The sequence below is a fragment of the Macadamia integrifolia genome, chromosome 3 (genome assembly GCF_013358625.1).
Source record: "Macadamia integrifolia cultivar HAES 741 chromosome 3, SCU_Mint_v3, whole genome shotgun sequence".
Classification (NCBI taxonomy): domain Eukaryota; kingdom Viridiplantae; phylum Streptophyta; class Magnoliopsida; order Proteales; family Proteaceae; genus Macadamia; species Macadamia integrifolia.
The window spans coordinates 16,826,760-16,846,542 of NC_056559.1; the positions used below are offsets into that span (position 1 = coordinate 16,826,760).

A 19,783-nucleotide genomic window follows, 5' to 3' on the forward strand; every position below is an offset into this window, starting at 1 on the left:
TGTTGGGGTCAAGACCTTGTTTTAAGTGACTTGGTTGGACCAAATTTGGACCGAAACCTTAACTCGCCGAGATAAGTGGCGAGATCTGGCCAAGATCACGAGATCTCGGTCGAGATCTTGTCGTTTTTCCACCTCGCATGTGATCTCGTCTCGCTAATCGAAAAAAAAGAAAAAGATCTCGCCGAAATCTTGAACCATGATTGCGCAGAGTTCAACCCTCATCTCAGTTCATTTCTTTCACTTTCCTTTTTCTTCTCTCATAAACATATTGTGTAACTAAATGAAGCATAACTTTCCCAGTTTACACAGCATTCGGTTTCTTTATTGTTCAAAATACAGGTTCACATTGAACCAAGAAAAAAATTACTCAATGACTAAGAACTTCCCAATCTATTGTATGCTAGCCCAAGCGCCAAATGTTCCACATAGTGAATAATTAATTCAGCAATCAGAAGATAAATAAATCCCATGACAATGAAAGTTTGTTTCCATAGTCCAGCACTCCAATGAAGGGGAAAAATAAATACTACAAATTTAAACCCCAAATAAACTGGGAGAAGCATGTCACTGAATGAGAATGTATAAGTCTTCAATAACTCAAATATAGCACAAGCCCATGTATCAAGAAAAACATAACCACCAAAAGAAACAGAAATTTGGAAATCAAAGCTACTCACGAGTTCCTGCATCTTATTGCGGTAGAATTCAGTCTTCCCTTTATAATCCAATATCTCCTTCTCCAATTCCTCCACCTACCATCACCAAAGAGCAGAGTAAAACGGGTTAGTTAGTTTCTCCAACATTATTTGAATATTTTCTTTTTGTTCTACAAATGATCAACTGAACCAAACAGGAAAATTGTAATTTCTCGCTTATATGACATGATTATTATATTATTATAATGTGGCATTACCTATTCAATATTTATATGATTTTATAATAATTTAAATGAATTTATGTTATGTATTTGGATTAATGTATTTCGTGAATAGTGAAGCATGAGGTGGCATGATTAGTGGTAAATAATAATTGGTTAAGGCCAATTATCATCAATTAAAATATATTCTGATCAGGAATTAATGGGGTTATGGGTGGCAACAACCCTATCGGGCCAAGTGTGGCAACATGGCATAGCCAACATGTGCATGCTTAAGCAGGTGGCGGCAAGGTTGGAACAGCCACATGGTTAGGAGGAGGTGGTCATTGACTTGGTTTGACTAAGCACACTAGTGGATTATATGGTGGTTTTAGAGGCAGCCACCATATGCATGCTTAAGTAGGTGGTGCCAAGGTTGGGACAGCCACATTGTTAGAAGGAGGAGGTGGCTATTGACTTGGTTTGACTATGCACACAAGTGGATTGCATGGTGGCTTTATAGGCAGCCACCATGTGCATGCTTAATTAGGTGGTGGTAAGGTTGGGACAGCCACATGGTTGGAAGGTGGTGGTGACCATGGGCTGTATTTGGCTTAAGGTTAAGTGTGGTTAGCAATTCAATTTGTTAAAATTAATTAATGAAAGGATGTTTACTTGATAGATTAGTAGTTGCCTAATGTATTAGTGTTTTAGCTAAGTTAAATCAAGACTTAATTGATTGAGTCTATGGGCTGTTTTTGCTGAATTCTGGAGTTGGAAGAAGAAGGTGAGAGAAATCATGACCATGTAATTTATTATAGTGTGTATGCTATACATGGTTCGAAATCTCGCTGAGATATTACCGATATCTCGAAATTTTCGGCCTTTTTTTTTTCCGAGTCAAAACAGCCTACGAAATGAAAAAAGTATAAAGTTTCAATCGAAATTTTGGTATCTCGCCGAAATTTCGTGTAACATTTCGGTATCTCGCCAAAATGTTACAACCCACATGCTATTTATACATCATTTCATGAGGAGTCGAAATTTCGACTCCAACTCGCCTGTCTCGACCCAACTCGACTGTAACTTCACAAAATTAGTACATTGCCAAGTTGTTTGCCACATCATCACATCTATTCCATTGAAGATCATTCCAAGTTGAAGATCTACACATTTCCAAGCCTTGAAAAGATAAACCACTTTCCCCAAAACCATTTTTTTTTTTTTAATTAGTAACATAAATATTACTCTAGTACTCTAAATAGAGTAAGACATGAGTGGAGGTCTTTATTTGGAACTTGAGAGTGAGGGAGTTGCATACTATATTACTCCAGTACTCTAAACATTAGTTAATTAAAGTTGAAGTATGTTTTGATCACGCTTGGATGCATTATTTACTTATTTTACTATCATATTATATCTTGTTCTAGCAATATTTTATAAAATCTCCAAAACAGTTCGATGTTTGTTGCCAAACAAATGTGCAACTCTAAAACACTGTCATGTTTTAATATTTTTGCAAATTTAAGTTCTAAGCATGTTTATTAACCTTAAAACAAGCTCAGCGCCAAATTTCAGGTCATAATATGGCCGTTTGACCACTAAAATAGGCAACCGAGTAAAAACAAAAAAATACGTAACTCGCCAAGATCTCACCAATATTTTGGAATTTTGGTCGTTTTGCAAACCACCGAAATACCGAAACGAAACAATATTTCGAACCTTGATGCTATATGATGGAAATGAATGAACATTGTATGATTTAATTAGCGATAGAAAATATGTTATCACATTTCTACTAAATTGAATGCTTAACACAACAGTACGTAAAAGATAAATGTTATGTATTATCAAGTGCTTGTATAAAGTGACGTTATGCTTATGACTAACGACTGTGCAACAAATCTGTTATGAGCGTTGTAATGATTAATGGAATGGTATTGATGCAGATAAGTCACTTAATGGGCTTATCTTATTGCAGATAAGAATTAGGTTGGGTTATGTATGTGTTGGGCCTTTAATCCCATGGGTTTCTTTGTAATGGCCACTTTAATGGGCCTAAAATATGGGTAGAAAGTAGGAAAAGGAGATTTAATTCATTAGTTTAGTTAGAGTCCTGTTTTGAGTATATCTTCTTTGTTCTTTCAGTTTTCTAATCTGATGTAGATAAGTAACTTATTGGGCTTATTTTATTGGGAATAAGCCTTGGGTTGTACTATGCATGTGTTGGGCCTTTTATCCCATGGGTTTTCTTTGTAATGGGCCACTTTTATGGGCCTAAAATATGGGTAGAAAGTAGAAAAACGGGATTAATTCATTAGTTTAGTTAGAGTCCTATTTTGAGTCTATTTCCTTTGTTATTTCAGTTTGAGTCAGTTTAAGCTTCCCTATTAGTTAATGACTAGTTAATTACCTGCTCCATGTTAGAGTTCTAGTCTCGTCTTATTTGGAGTCCATCTCCTATTATGTGAGGTACAATCCTACTTGGAGTCTAGCTCCTAGTTATGGTATGATTGCTAATCTACCCTCTATATATAGAGGAGCTTATGTACTCTTAATTCTTATATTTGAATAATTAATGATTGCAGTCAATTGCTTAAACAGTCGGGATAGTTGTTGGTGAGATGCCCGGGCCGAGATAGCTAATCCCACCCACACTTGTCTTGCTTCTTTTCTCTCCTATTCTCTATTTACTGCTACTATTAGTGCTTGTTGTTACTGCTTACTGACATTGAAGAATCCTAAGAAGATCAGATATGTTCAGAACTTCAAAAGGCAGAACCGACCAGCACCCACGAAGGAGTTAAGAGAGAGATCGATCTCCTCTTCCTTCCCCAATTGATCTCTGATCTGCCTGGCCTTTTCAGAGGGTGTTCACAACCACCCAAGGATCACTTGATCCTCTTTTTGTTGCTGCCCAAGCAGCCCTACTACAGTTTTTGAAGAATTCTCTCAGATTCTCTCTCCTAGGTCTGAAAATCAAGAAAGCGCGTAACTCTCAAACCAACTATCAGAAGCTCTTCATATTTGGGGGTTTTTGTACCCTCCATAGGCCCTACAATCGAGACCAAGATTGCAGATCAATTGGAGCCCCACAGACCCCGCCGCACCTCTCTCTCCAGCCTTATCGCAGGTCATTCTCTCTCCTATCAAGTTGGTTATTGGGCTAGTTTTGCTGTTGCATTGCTACTATATCCTTGGGGGTTTATTTGCTGGTCTTATTTCCTTGTTTCCTGGTCCTATTTCTGGTTATTATCAAGTTAGCTATTGGGTTAAACTTTTGTTTGGGGTTATAAACTGCTAGGATAGTTTACTTGTAATCTACTTCTGCATGATAGTCAGTTTAGGTTTCCCAATTAGTTAAGGATTGAGTTAGGCCTTTCTTTTTTAGTGTTTGAGTCAGTTTTGAGTTTACTATATAAGTTTGTAAGAGACTTCAACACTGAACATGAATTTGATTGAATGAAAAAAAAGAAAGCTTTGTGCTGGGAAACTGTGAGGTGCTCAACCCAACCTATTCCCCTACCCCATTCTTCCCTTCATTCTCTTATTTTTGTTTTGTTCATACTATCTGTCATACTATCTTATTTTACTGAATTTACTAAAAATCCTACCTGGGATTGGATTACTTGCGAAACAATCTTACATTATTGCCCACAAGTGATTCTATCTTTACATTATTTGGTATCAGAGCCTAGCCTAAAAGGATGGAGCCACGTCATTTTCGTGAAAAGCTTTCTTCATATATGTTCCTTGATTGGGTAAAATAATTGAACACCTACTTTGATTCCCACAACCTGACAAAGGCACAACTACTTCAATATTCTTACTCCCAAATAAGTGATTGTGCTCGAATCAAATGAAGAATCTGTGAAAGGCGATTTCAAGCTCAACAACGTGAGCATAGAACTTGGGAGGAGATGGGATATAAGTTGGCAAGCATGTACTTATCTAAGCATGAACGAAGAATGTACTTCCATCCACCAAAAATTTCCAAAAGCCACCCGCAATTGACAAGAGCATGAAGGAATCATCGGCCTCTATTGCACAATACATTGCAAAGGAGCAACAAGAGAAGGCACCTCCGACCAGTGAACCAGAGTCAGAAGTTGAGGTTAGTGTTGGTGAAAATCCAGCCACTCCTACTAAAGGAGAGGTAGTCATTAATGTTCTTATCAGAGAGATTAATGTGGATGAAGTCGAAAGCAACATAGTCACAATTGTGGACAAGAAGATCGAACCCAAGGAGAATGATGCTCAACATATGTGATGACTGTGAGTAGCCAAGAGGAAGATCCTAAGGAGCTTGAGATTGAAACTATGAATGTTAAGGACACAATGGTTGAAGGCGTTCATGTGGATGATCCCATGGATACATCTGAGGTTGTTAAAGCTGAGCATGTGGAGTTCGTCATCCCATTAAAGTATCTTGAATATCGAGTTCCTCACATTCTAGATTACATCCTTATTATCAAAAGCTACCCGAATTTTTTTACAGCTTGAAGAGGGACGTGCACCATGCTATAATTACCCTCACACTCTACAAAATTCGAGGACAAATTTTTTCTAAGAGAGATCAATTGATGCAGATAAGTCACTTAATGTGCTTATTTTATTGCAAATAAGCCTTGGGTTGGGTTATGTGTGTTGGGCATTTGATCCAATGGGTTTTCTTTGTAATGAGCCACTTTAATAGGTATAAAATATGGGTAGAAAGTACAAAAACGGGATTTAATTTATTAGTTTAGCTAGAATCATATTTTGAGTCTATTTCTTTGTTATTTCAGTTTCCTAGTCAGTTTAGGTTTCCCAATTAGTTAAGAATTGGGTTAGGCCTTTTCTTTTTAGTGTTTAAGTCACTTTTGAGTCTTCTATATAAGTTTGTAAGGGGCTACAACATTGAACACGAATTTAATTGAATAAAAAAAAAAAAACTTTATGCTGGAAAACTGTGAGATGCAGTGTTGTGAGAAGACAGCTTGGGTGAGATACACATGGGTGAGATGCCCTAGGAAAGAGTGAGATGCTCGACCCAACCTATTCCCCTACCCCATTCTTCCCTTCATTCTCTTATTATTGTTTTGTTCATACTAATTGTCATACTATCTGATTTTTATTGAATTTACTAAAGATCCTACCTGGGATTGGATCACTTGTGATTTGATCTTACATTACCCTCCCTCTCTCAATCCACATATTTATGAGAGCATAGTTGTCAAGGTGTCACCTAGTCGACGACTACGCATCCAAGCTACCTAGGTGGAGTCTGGCGACTATTGCCCTATTGCAAGGCGAATCACTTATTTATGTCAAATATCAATTATTTCATTTATATAAAATATTATTCATAAATAAGCAAATAACCCCCTATTTGAATCCAATAAAAATAGTTTAAAAATCAAATTCTAAAGGATAAAAAGTCAGCACCTTAGTCCAAGAATAAAAATTGAATTTTTTGTTATACGGGAGATTTTCAACTTTCAAATGCTGGGGTTTTCTCAATTCTGAAAATTTCATAAATCTTATCATGGTAAAACATTGGAAGAAACCAAAAGTCCGATAAAATAATTTTTTGTTTTAATATCCATAAAATTATTCTCATTTAGGCAACGTTTGTTTCAGCGTAAAATATTTCATGTAAAATTTTACATGTGAATTTTTTACATGGAAAAATTTACGAGAAAAATTTTACATATTAAAAAAAAAATTCACTATTTGTTTGTAAGAGGTAAACCCCTGACCTATATTCCCAGAAAACATCGAGATCAACCAATGCAAACACTCAGCAAGCTCACAAAAGTGAAATCATTGGTTTCAAGTTGAAACGTCTCTTTCGTGGTAGAGTTTCATACACATGTCAACTAGCAACTGTTGTGCAAAGCTATCAATAATTGCAGTCCATGAAACTATGATCTTCACAGGCATTTCCTTGAACATCCAATATGCATCAACTAAAGAGAGCACTTCCAATGAAAATATACATATAGAACCCAGTTTTGATCGCCAGGGAATGAAGCTGAATACCTAGACAGAGATAACATGCAGCTCCACATGGACTGAAATCTCAGGAGAGTGTACTCTCCGCAAACTTTGTACTTGCTCCTTTTGAGCATTCACAGAAAGAGAGAGAACATCCGTCCTAATGTGCGAGGCATTAGCCCAAGAAACATCATAACCGAAACTTTCATCGAACATATTTGGTATTGCCACTGTTCAAACTGAATCTACAAAACTGTAGTCATCACTAACCAATTGTACAAAGAAGCATTGACCCACGCCAATTTTGCGCCTATTTACGATAAATCCTACATGCAAGCTTGGATGGCTGAGCTTTTTCCATTAACCCTCACTGAGTCATTCAGAAGTGAGTGAAGGGGTACAGAAAAAGGCTCATGAATTTCTGTAAGGAATGGACATTGGACCAAGATGAAATGCAGGAATATCGGGATTGTCGGATTTGTATGATTGAAATAAGCCTCAACTCAACACGACTAGTAAATTCAAATTATAGTCTAAAGTGGATTTCTTCAAATTGTTGTAGTATAGCATGTGGGTTTTTCAGTAAAGACCCCTACGTATAAATATTCATTCTTTCTCACAAGGGTGGACAATATTCACCCAGAGCCCCGTTGCGACCGCAATGCTGTTCTTAAAGGAATAAAAACCTTAGGGCAAAAAAAGGGAATAGAAGTCATTAATACGACACTTACTCCATAGGGGGGCGGCCGGTGAGCTCAACCTCAAACCATCATTATTAGTTCCTATTCTCTCCCTGCACAAACCTCGGTCCAATCAAAGCTTTGTTCGGAATTGAGGGCTAAGGCCAGTTAGAACTCCCATTTCCCGATCGGAGGTTTGAGCTGCTATTAGCCAAAGATGATTTCGATACTATTCAGTCACAAAAGAAAGGTTTTGGGATTATAAGATCTAATATTCTTAAGGCCTTGTCCAAGCTCCTTCTTAGCCAATCCAAAAGAAGATATGCTAGAATTTGAGACTATTAGCAGTCCCCAGAGAGGGGTTTGGAAATAATAGAGAAAGACTCGTTCCTGAAACAGGTTTTAAGGAGAGAACGATTCATGCAAAGTAGTTATGCATGTTGATTACCAGAACTGTGGGATTGGATCTGGATTTCAGTTCCTAGTTCGCGAATTTCTTGTATGAGTTGACCATCGTTGAGCAGGCGGAGGTCAAGTGTGGAACCAGGAGGGAAAGGAAGAAGAATGAAAAAGAAGATTAGAGACCAAGTTAAGAGAAATGATGAAAGTCCCAAGATATTACCCGTCAAGGAGCTTGACAGCTCTTGTTTTTTACGACTCAATGATCGATGAGTGTGTCGGGTAAATCCAAACGTTTAAGATGGAAAACTTTACTTGAAAAATTGGTGTGAAATTTTCGGGGACTTTTTCAGGGAAATGGGCAGTTTTTGGTAACCATCAAATAACAAATCAAACAATGGAAAATTCAATTTTACGGTAAAATTTTCCACACCAAAACAAACGGAGCCTTAGGCAATCAAAACAGCATTCACGCACTTTAAAATAAGTCTGACCAAAAAATAACTTTGTCATTAAAATTCATATTTAGGTAATCTTAGACTTGTTGGAAAGTTGGTTTTGTGCTCTACCTATTACAAAATGTCTCATGTAAAAATAAAATCATTCGACTAGTCAAACTTATTATAGAACAAGAACATTTCTATAAATGTTGATATTTTATGACTTAATGTGACTTAAATATTGATTTTTTATGATTTGATCTGGCTTAATGTTGATTTTTGAACTTAATGTTCATTTTTTATGATTAAATGTACATGTAACATATTAAATAATGTTAGGAAAAAGGAAAAAGGAAAAATAAAAAATAACACTTGGTCTCCTTGTTCGCCTTAACGGGGGGAGACTTGTTGCCTCAGCACTTAGGCAGCCCTCCAACGCCTTAACTCGCCTTGGCACAGTGACAACTATGGGTGAGAGCGCATTCAATATTTGAATTTGAATGTTTGGGAGCCTATGATTTGAGAACATGTTTGGAATAAATAAAATTTTGACCTATTCAGATCATTCTAAAGCCAAAAAGATTTGTTGGATCAAGCATTGAGGATATTCCCAATGTTCACCATTATCATTCAATGAAGCTTCAAGGCTAAGTGTTTGCACATACAGATACACACGGACATGCTCTAAAGCCACTCTCAACTTTAGGTTTTTTTTTATTTTTGATCCTCTCTTGCTTTTGCTCCTGTACTTACTACCTACTCTCACTCACTCACTCTCTCTCCATTATGGGCACAGGTACCAAAACCATGGTTACGAATCCACAATTAATCCCAATGGATCATATAATCCACCGGCAGGATTGGATTGCTTCATTCTGATCCTGACAGTGAATGGCATGATCCAGAGGTTTCAACACTCAAACTACGTAGTGCGACCCAGGTGAGTTCATTCAACCTCAACCTAAGCCTCGCCCAGGCCGCCCAGCCCTAACTCAGGCTGGAACTATTGTGTTCACTTCCGAAAAATATGGCACACAAAAGGTGGCAGTTTGGAAGAGTAGCACAGTTTTTCGAGGGGGGAAACTCATAAACATTCCCCTCACAAAGATAAAGAATAACAGGGGGGCACAATAGGGATTGACTTCTTTCCTCTACTTCCAACCCTGATTTTTATTACAACTCTCCAATCTCCAAATTCACCAACAATCATCTCATTCCTCAGAATAAAAAACCGCTCCACTTGACCTGTTTTCTTCACCCAAAACATCTGAAATAAGATTACATGGGTGTTTTGGAAAGGACATGTATTACATGGGTGTTTTTGGGCTAGGACATGTAAGAAAATGGGGCTTTTATAGCATTTGCTTATACTTGAGAAATTCTATCTGCCCACAATTACTTCTTGATAGATCATCAACTCTCATCACTACACTCGAGTGAAACATGGTATATAGGTAGATGTAAATAACACGATCATAGCAAGCTATGATTCAAATAAATGACGTTAACCAGAAGTGTGGAACAAGAAGACAAAGAAGAAGAAGAGAACCTTTTTATCCACTTCTGTTGCCTCCTGGAACTTTGAGTTTAATGAATCCTGTTCCTCTTTACTAAGTTGGTTTACAAGGTGCTTCTCCAACACCGGCACTCTTGACTTCTGTTGATTGGGCTGCATCACTCTGTCAGCTTTAGGAGAGACAGGAACCTGCACTGGTGGTCTCACACCAGCTGCAGGTGATACCAGCCTTGCACCAGGCATTCCAGGATGTTGTTGCAAACCTAATCACGGATAGGAAAAGATAAAAATCGAGAAATATATAGCAAATGATATCAGAGAGGATCATCACTATGGCAAAGAGATACCAGAAGCAGGTCTCCATGATGCATTTCCATATGCAGCAGCAGGTCCTGTGATGCGCAGAAGTGTCTCATCATACATGACACTGTTTGGAAGCACAGCTGGAAGAGGACGGCCTTCTCTATACCGTTCCATCAGATAGAGAGCAGTACAAAACTCTCTCAGTGATAGCATGCTATCATTATCCTGATCTGATAAGTCCCACACTTGCTTTAACACCTCTGGCAAGTGTCAACAAGAATAGCACAATTAACATGATGTGAACAATGAACAAACTGCCTCAGAAAAAATGGAATTTCCACAAAAGCCTCAAACCACATACAGAAGATGAACAAACTAGGTCAATCAAGGGGAAATACATGTCTCTGGCACACCATGGCATGACATTGCCAAATTAATATTTGATGTGTCATTGATTTGTCATTCATGATCATGGATTAGGGCCCCATGACCTGCCAAAATAAATTATGAAGATACTTCTGACCTCCTCAAGCATTCATCAAATCGTTAAGCCAACAAAAACACGTGCATTTAATAGAATGTCACTCAAATACCAACCCCATTAAGTAGGAATTAGGTTTTTGATATTGTTGTTGTCATTCAAATACCAACAAGGAACAACAATATTCGATAAAATAAAATTGTAGCATGAAATTTTACTACCCGCCTAATTTACCATCAACACTATACACAAGCATATATAATGAAGCCCACAGCACGAAATATGACTCTAACTGGATGGGCCCATTAGAGGACTCCTCTTGGGTCATCTGACTAGGGCTGCTCTGGAACATCAAAGGTTGGACCAACAACCGACTGATCTATCTACCTGCATGTGTATTATATGTTAGGTGGGCAGGAAAAGGTACCGTACCAAGATGGACCACATTATTTAGTAACCCCTGCACTCTTAAGACATCACAAAACTACTGTCATTTACATACACATATTGCTTGAGAAATAACTTAGAGGGTAAACTGTAACAATCCAGATTTCAATTCTTGCAAAGCATAAAATAGAAAACCAAACCTAAAATTAAACAAACCTACCTCTAGGCAATCTCCAACTCAAGAAAAGGTTGCGAGCTTGTTCCCCAGTGATTTTACCATCCCTATCTGTATCTACCTCAACAAACACTTTTGTATACTTCTGAATATCAGACTGAGTCATCTTAGGCCATGGAGGCTGTGACTGGGATGGAGCAGAATTCGCAGGTCTAACTGAAATTCCAGATGTAGTAAATGCAGTAGCACTCTGGTCTGAAACCTGTAGATTTGGTTTGACCAGTGATTGTACTCGTTGAAGCTGACCACCCACAGATTGAGTTGGTAATGAGCTGAAGGAATCCAATGGATCCAGCTTAACTGAAGGCTGTGGCCCAGAAGATACTGGAACCATAGCAGATGAGAAAGCTGCACTGTTTGCAGAAAATGAAGGTGTTGCAGCATCTTGTTTTGGTTGAGAAGCAGTTGCCGAAAACACATCTCCTCCAAAAATTGAGTCAGCAGCAAATCCATTCCCAGAAACAACTAATGCTTTAGAATCCTTAGCTGTCGATTGGAGTGACGATAAGACCTGATCTTGCGGCTTGGATGTGACTGAAGATGTGATCCCAGAAGATGTCTGCGGTCTAGGTGGTATTGAAGATGTTAGGCCCAAAGATCCCAAACCAAACCCATCCTGAACTGCAGTGGGAGAGGTTGCTCTATTAGGGATCTGTGACGTTGCTCCCATTGAAGATCCACCAGTCCTTCCACCAAGCCAATCGGTTGAGATATTCGAGTTCAGTGGGCGTGGACCTACCACAGAAGCTCCCCTAGGAAGCGCTTGAGCAGGAGTGCCCCGTGATGGAAGCGAAGCAACACCAGCAGGCATGGATTGAGGAGGGCTCATGAATTGATTGTCCTGTGAAGGGCGAAACTGTGGATTCATATTAGCATTTTGGTATACCTGCGGCCCTCTAAAGCCAGGGTTCTGAGATGCAGTAGGTGCAAGTGCACCCATATGAGGGGCAGGAGCTGCAGCGATAGGGCTAGGCTGAGAAGGAGGTGTGGCAGGAAGATTTATTTGGGGTGCAGGGATTCTGGCTGCAGCTGGACCATATAATGCTGCCTTGACAATATCTGGGGTTAGTTCTCGCTTACTTTGTGCTACAGTTACCAATTTAAGAGCGTTATAGAATTCGGCCCTGCCAAGGTAACCAGTCCGGTTCTGATCGGCAAACATCCATATCTGCAAAGATAATGAAATGACATGGACATTAGAAAGCAAGCCATACATTTATTTGACCCGATTTCAGGAAAAAAAAAATGATCTAAAATTCATCAGAAATATTGATGAGAGAAAAGTATAAATAACAAATTCGTATAACACCAACAGCAACTCAGCCTTGAGATCTCCTACCTATAAGCACTGTTCAAGAAACAAAAATACACCACGATCCTTCATGGGAAATTAGCATCCATCTGTTTCCATCTTCAGGTCTAGGCAAATAAGAATAAAGTGAAGGCAATTCTCAACCTGACCTGCCTAGCTGCCAGCTCTAAACTGACTAGGACATGGGATCTCATATGGTTTGGCCCCACAATCTACAAGTACTATGGAGCTAGGAGAAGCAAGGGCACAGGGTATCTGATCCAACAGACAAGAATACCCCCTCATCCCATACGGTTTGGCCCCACAAGCTACAAGTACTATGGGGCTAGGAGAGGCAAGGGTACAGGGTACCTGATCCAATAGACAAGAACACCCCCTCATCCCAACCTGTACCTGCCCAAAACTACCTTTACAACAACAATGATGGCTGATTGCATATAAACTCATTGATCTATAAAGGATTCACCCTTCCCAAGGTCGACAAATCTCACCTCTTTTGAAAAAGATGCATGCAAAAACTACAGGATACCATATTGTAGAATGTCTGATGTAGTTCAGAAGAACACAAAAGCCAGAAACAAACCAAACCATCAAACTGGACCAAGAATGGACTAATATGTGTAATTTTGAGTGTCCAATGGGTTGAATGCGCTATGGGCTTTATATTTTTGGGTCTACTTTGTAACAGGCCAATTCTATAAGTCGTATACGAAATTAATGGTCAGTTTCTATTTTCTGTTTCTAGTCATTAAGAATATAAGAATATTAGGTTTCTATATTTTGAGTTTATGCTTCCTTTTAAGTTTTATTTGGTAGCTATTTTGTGATTCTCTCCATTATCCAAGGAAAGTTTCTATTTCTGTAACAAGGCAATTTACAAATAGAGGAGACTGTTCCTAGCCTCCAACCATTTGACATCCATTGAATGAGTGCTTTGCGCATGTGTGTGAGTGTGAGAGACACCCATATTATGAGAGACAGCAAACCTTGGTGGGATTCAAAGATGCAGATTGGTGAGAAACCATCTCCTAGCTGGTGGCAACATATCCCTTTCTTTCTTTCTTTCTCTTCTTCCTTTTCTCTCTACCTTATACTTTAGTTTCTATTTCATTATCTATGCACCCAGTGTGAAGGAATACTGAGATACCCTGATATTTTGAGTTTGTGCTTCCTTTTAAGATTTATTTAGTAGCTATTTTGTAATTCTCTCCATTATCCAAGAAAACTTTCTATTTTTGTAACAAGGCAATTTACAAATAGAGGAGGCTATTCCTAGCCTGCAACGATTTGACATCCATTGAATGAGTGCTTTGCACATGTGTGTGAGTGTGAGAGACACCCATACTATGGGAGACAGCAAACCTTGGTGAGATTCAAAGATGCAGATTGGTGAGAAACCAACTCCTAGCTGGTGGGGGACCAACATATCCCTTTCTTTCTTTCTTTCTTTCTCTTCTCCCTTTTCTCTCTACCTTATACTTAAGTTTCTATTTCATTATCTATGCACCCAGTGTGAAGGAATACTGAGATACCCTGTGTGATACTTGAGTTGCTGTTGACCCTCGAAAGTCTGTTCCATTAATTTCTCCAAGAAGCTGTTGTTAGAAGGTTCCAACACTCCCTGCATCACCCTGTTGTGAAGTTCTGTGGCAGTATTCTTCAGGACATGATGTCTCACAATCTTGCCATTAACATCAGGCATCTTCTGGTATCCTGTTGCCCATCTTCCAGCTTTCCATCGACTGTGATTTCAGGCCTATCCATTGGCTAGAAATACTAGATCTGTGAGTTACTGAACCTGTGCTTAAGTTTCTATTTTTTTTAATCAAGGTTCATTACTCTCAATCCAGCCATCATCGGGGGCTGAATTTTGGAAGCATTCAAGAGGACCTGTTACCCTTCCCTCAACAATAGATTAAGCCCCATTCATGGTGCAAGTTGACTGTTATTGTTAGTTGACCAATAGTTTCCATTTCGGGGACTGTTCTGTAACTCTAATTCAGGCCATCAGTTGTGACTTGTGACTTGTGACTTGTGAGTAAGATTGCAAGGGTTTCTTAATATAAACACTACCTACTGTTGGAACTAATTTGAAGATGTAATGTAACTAGAGATGCAACATTCTTATCTTAGCACAACCTGGCAATCCAAAATAACAAGTAAACTTTTATTTTCTCCTTTTTTTTCTTTCAGAGGCGAGACAGAAAGCAGACTGAACAGATCTAGCCAAATCCTCTCACAATTTGTCTATGTCAAAGAATCATCTAAATCGCAAAATACAGGTTCAACTTGCATACTGAACCAGTAAATGTTCTGCGCTGTGAATAGGAACATTCTTTACTTGTACCATTCCAAACATTCAAAATTCCCCATGCTTAGACACAGCGAGGCAACAGCCAGCATGGTGAGCCAGAATTCTCATATTCAATCTATACAAGACCATTTCATAATGTCTTTAGTTGTAATTTATATGTATCATATCTTGTTGTTTAGTGTCTCAGTAATTTTAATTTTTTTAGAAACAGTCCCTTACTTCATTTGGCTGCACTTTGGCTGCACCTCACTTTGCAGCTCAAACAATAGAAGACCTTTGCACTCTTCATAATTTCTCCATTTCATTCGATCAACCCACTTTTAATTTTATTGGTGAGCTAATAAATTACATTGGAATCTCCTTCCAATAATTTCTCTTACATTACTTAATTCCTCCAAAATACTCTCCACTTTCCCTGGGATTGCTGGGGCGATGATATAGCAAACAATTACTCATATTAGCATCCTATTCCCCTAGGGAAATTAAGAGTGAATCAATAAACTCCTAAGAAGGAAACCTTCAAGTACAATTATAAAACACCATTTCCTATTTTTGACATGATGTCTTGGACTTTCTGTGGGTCTCCTCACCAATCCACACAGAAGAGTCCTTGGTCATCATTTCAGAAGTATGCTTATATGGCGCACTGGTTTCTCTTTCTGACTGTCAATGGTAAAAAAAAAAAAACCATTTTTTATGTAACATTTGGCATTCTGGATTCCTTAATCATTCTGAAATGTGATTTTCCAATACCTAGAGGAATGCATTACCAATCTATGTTCTCTAGCCATATGACACTATGTGGCAATAGAATGTGTTTTGTATGGGTGATTGAATAGCCATTAAACAAAATTTGGTTATCCCTTAGGGGGGAGAGGGAAAGAAAAGAAAAAAGAGGCTGGCAGCAACTGGTGAGTAGGAACACCACAACACAACTAGCAAGTTTCCAAGTGAATGGCAGCCTAGACTATTATCTTGAAAAAACCTAGGTTGCCACAGTACCTTAGACAAACAGCATGCAGGAATCAAACATGGGTAAAGAAAGTCAGTTCAATGAACCTCTTAGGAATTAAGCAGCCTATTTTTGCTAAACATATAGTTGCTTATTAAAAAAATAATGTAGATAACAGAATTGATTATTGATTGTTAATATCACTTCAAACCAAAAATATATATTCAAATAAAGCGCATGATTTTTTTTTTTTTTTTTTGGGGGGGTGAGGAAGGGGATGGAATGCAATGAAATTCCCAAGTGTTGATTTTCTTTGGTTTGAATCTTGTAAAAGAATCCATGCAACAGAAATTGACAGGGAAACAGGATTATATAATTTTTTGGGAATGTACATGTGAATATACTACACTAACATAGATCTGAAACCAGAAAACTGGAAAGTTAAATACTGAAGATAAAATATTGTAAAAGCGACCCCAAATTATAGTAACCACCACGCCCACCCCGGGCCCCCCACCCAACCCGCAAGGATTGTCTCCTAAGCACCTTGTTAAAGCAAGAATGCTACAAAAGGAATAAACACACTTCCATTAGCATGTCACCATGTTTCAAAAAATTCATTTCAACATGAGCTAAAAAAAACTTGCGTTAGTAAGATCGTCCACTTCACAGTTTCAATATTGGTCTTCTCATATGTTAGGGTGCTGGTGATATGGCAAGGTAGAAGCTGGGACGTTATGAGTATCGTATGTAGTGGGTTTAGGTACAGATTCACGCAAGGTGTGGACGTGTGGTTATATGTAACAGTCGGTGTAGTCTTTAAACTATATTGTAGCGTAAGGGAATTAGTGATAATGGTGAATATGGGAAGCATAGTTAAGTTATAATTATGTATGCTTATTTTAAGAAATACAGCAATAAAGAAAGGATGAATGAGGGGGCCCACATCAAAAGGTCGTTGAACCTCCATAGTGAAAAGGGGGATATATATGTATGTGTGTGTATATATATATATAGATATAGAAAGGTATTTAGTTAAATGTGAGAACCGTAGTAAGTTATAGTTATGTATGCTTATTTTAAGGGATTATAGCAAGAAAGAGGGGATGAATGGATTAATATTGAAATTCTCTTTCAATCCCTATTTCCTCTCCCTACTTCTCATCTCACTTATCCAAATCTTCACAATTATCCCAAGTCATGCGACTTCCCTCCCTTCAACATTCCACGAGGTAGTAGAGAGTGTGGCCAACCTCCAGGCTGAGACCAAGGGTTGCTTCCAAACACCATTGATAAAGCAGGCATGTAACATCTTGGTATCAGAGCCAACGATGGCTGACGAGCAATGAGCGATGGCCGACAAGCAACGCTTCCAGCAGATTGAAGCCAGCCAAGAACGGATATGCTGAAACAAATGCATGACATGCTTCAATCTTTAACACGAGGTTCGACAACCTCGCAATCTCCATTGATCAAAGTTTAGAAGAGCGTTCCATTAATCACAATGGTCATGGACGACCACCTAGAAATGGTGGCAATGACTACGCAACCATACCCGAGTTGATAAAGTTGGAATTCCCACAGGATGACAGAACGGTGGATCCTACAAGTTGTATTTTGCAAGCAGAACAATTTTTGAGTTCCAACAAACAGCTCTGAAAGACCAAGCTCCCAATGGTAACCTATCACTAAGAGGGGGATGCAAAATTTTGGTTTCAGTTCTTAAAGGTGCAAGGCAAACCGGTAACCAAGGATCTCCTTAAGGAAGGGCTACATTCTCTTTTTGGGGCCAAGCCAATATGAGGATTCCTTCGCAAACCTCACTAAACTACGACAAGTGGGGACTGTGAGAGATTTTTTAAGGTCAATTTGAAATATTATCGACTCATTTGAGAGGGCTAACAATGGCACAACAAGTTAGTCTATTCACAATTCGACTCGAGGAGACAATACGGATCCATTTTATGGTGGCACGACCCACAACCCTATCAGAAGCCATTGGTTGGTTTGGCTAGACTTTTCGAATCTAAGATGCAAGAAGTGAGAAAGCCCATGCCTTCACATCCTCTTACCCAAAACGAACCGAATATGGTCACTGCCAACACCACTACATCCGTTACGGACAAACCGGGTATGACAATACGCCACTTGTCACCAATAGAAATGCAAAAACGGCGGGACCAAGGTTTGTGTTACAACTTATAACTATGATGAACAACTCACCCCAGGTCACCGATGTAAACGGCTATTACTAATAAAGGGATACAGGTCTGAAGACAAAAGCAAGTAACTACACAATAGTGGACAAGGACTGTTCTGAGGGGGGTAATTATCCAAATACTCACCTTTGCTAGTCCTTGAGGACAAGGACGGTTCTAACGAGGGTGGGAATGTTAGAGTGTTGGTGGCATAGCAAGGTAGGTGCTGGGACGTTATGAGTATCGTATGTAGTGGGTTTAGTTACAAAGTCATGCAGGGTGTAGTTATATGTATGCAGTTGCTGTAGTTTGTAAATTATATTGTAGTGGAAGGGTAAATACTAATTAGTGATAATGGGGAATATGGGAACCGTAGTTAGTATTTTTTTTTTTTGGCTTATTTTAACTGTTGAAGGTTGTTAGTTACAGTTATGTAATGCTTATTTTAAGGGATTAAAGCAAGAAAGAGGTGATGAATGGATTATTATTGAAACTCCCAACTCTCTCTCATTTGCTCTTATCTTCTTCTTCCAATCCCTATTTCCTCTCCCTAATTCTCATCTCACTTACCCAAATCTTCACAATTATCCCAAGTCATTTGACTCCCCTCCCTCCAACATTCCACGAGGTAGTAGCCGGCATGGCCGACCTGCAGGGCGAGGCCAAGAGTTGCTCCTAACACCATTGATAAAACAGGCACATAACACAATATGCACGTATTCCAAATTAGTTCTTATAATCCAAACTACATTTGCCAAGAGACTATATATATTATGCAAATTCGAATTCAAGCAACAACTAAGAACACTAAAAGGAATTTGTCTCATTTGAAAGACTGTATATCTAATAGACAGAAGCACTGACAAGAGAGAAAGTTAAAAGGACGGCATAAGTACCTGGGCAAGGACAACTTTCGGCAAATTTGAACCTTGAAAGAAGGAAACGGCTTCAGCTCCGCTTATCCTCCCGTCCTGATCCAAATCCGCTCTCCTGAAATATAAATCGAATAGATCCACGTTTTGCCCCGCCATTCTAATCCACCACAGACCGATCAAAATTCACTAAAATTCACAGATCAGAACATGAAGTCAACCAAAAGCCACTACCCAAACATCCAAACATTCAAAATACAGCGCCAAATCCCACGAATCAGAATAAATATCAGAAAAGAAACAGAACTGAAAACCCTAGAACTAATGGCCTGCGCAGATAAGGATAACAGGGGTTTATAAGATCTCAGCAGTTGAGGTACAACAAACAAGAGCAAAAAGATGGGGATTTATTTGTGCCTTCGTGGGATCGATGGATAAAGGAGATTTCAATGGACGATTACTCGGATCGAGAACAGTAGAGAGTGAGATAATGGCGGATTTGATATTTTTACAGAGATTTTGACAATTAGGAACAGAAAGAGATTACAGAACAGAGCTTGCCTTAGAAACGCATCGATAAATCATGGATGCATTTCTCGCTCAATCGAGAAACCGGTTACAGTGTAACCAGAGTGGGTCCGAAATTTATATTATGTTCAAAACGACAAAACTATCCTTACCTTTTTACCAATGGCTAAACGGCGAGGATTGGTAATTTCATGTGAGAAGAGTCATATTTATCATCAAAATAGAATCAAAGATTTCACTCGCCCTGAAACCAATCCAATTGCTTGAAGCCACTCTCAAGGAACAAAACTGCCGACTGTCAGATTAGAATCCAAGATTTCAACAAGTATTC

At 38.8% G+C, this 19,783-nt stretch overlaps 1 protein-coding gene across 1 annotated transcript; it reads right to left on the reverse strand.

Moving 5' to 3' along the window:
- Positions 1-359: 359 nt before the first annotated feature.
- Positions 360-19,558, reverse strand: LOC122072602 (actin cytoskeleton-regulatory complex protein PAN1-like). Its single transcript, XM_042636964.1, has 6 exons — positions 19,486-19,558; positions 18,949-19,113; positions 11,262-12,444; positions 10,218-10,433; positions 9,904-10,133; positions 360-752 (listed from the first exon to the last, which is right to left on the reverse strand). Exons 2-6 carry the CDS (start codon positions 19,081-19,083, stop codon positions 375-377), a joined length of 2,142 nt encoding a protein of 713 aa, XP_042492898.1. The 5' UTR covers positions 19,084-19,113; positions 19,486-19,558; the 3' UTR covers positions 360-374.
- Positions 19,559-19,783: the final 225 nt, after the last annotated feature.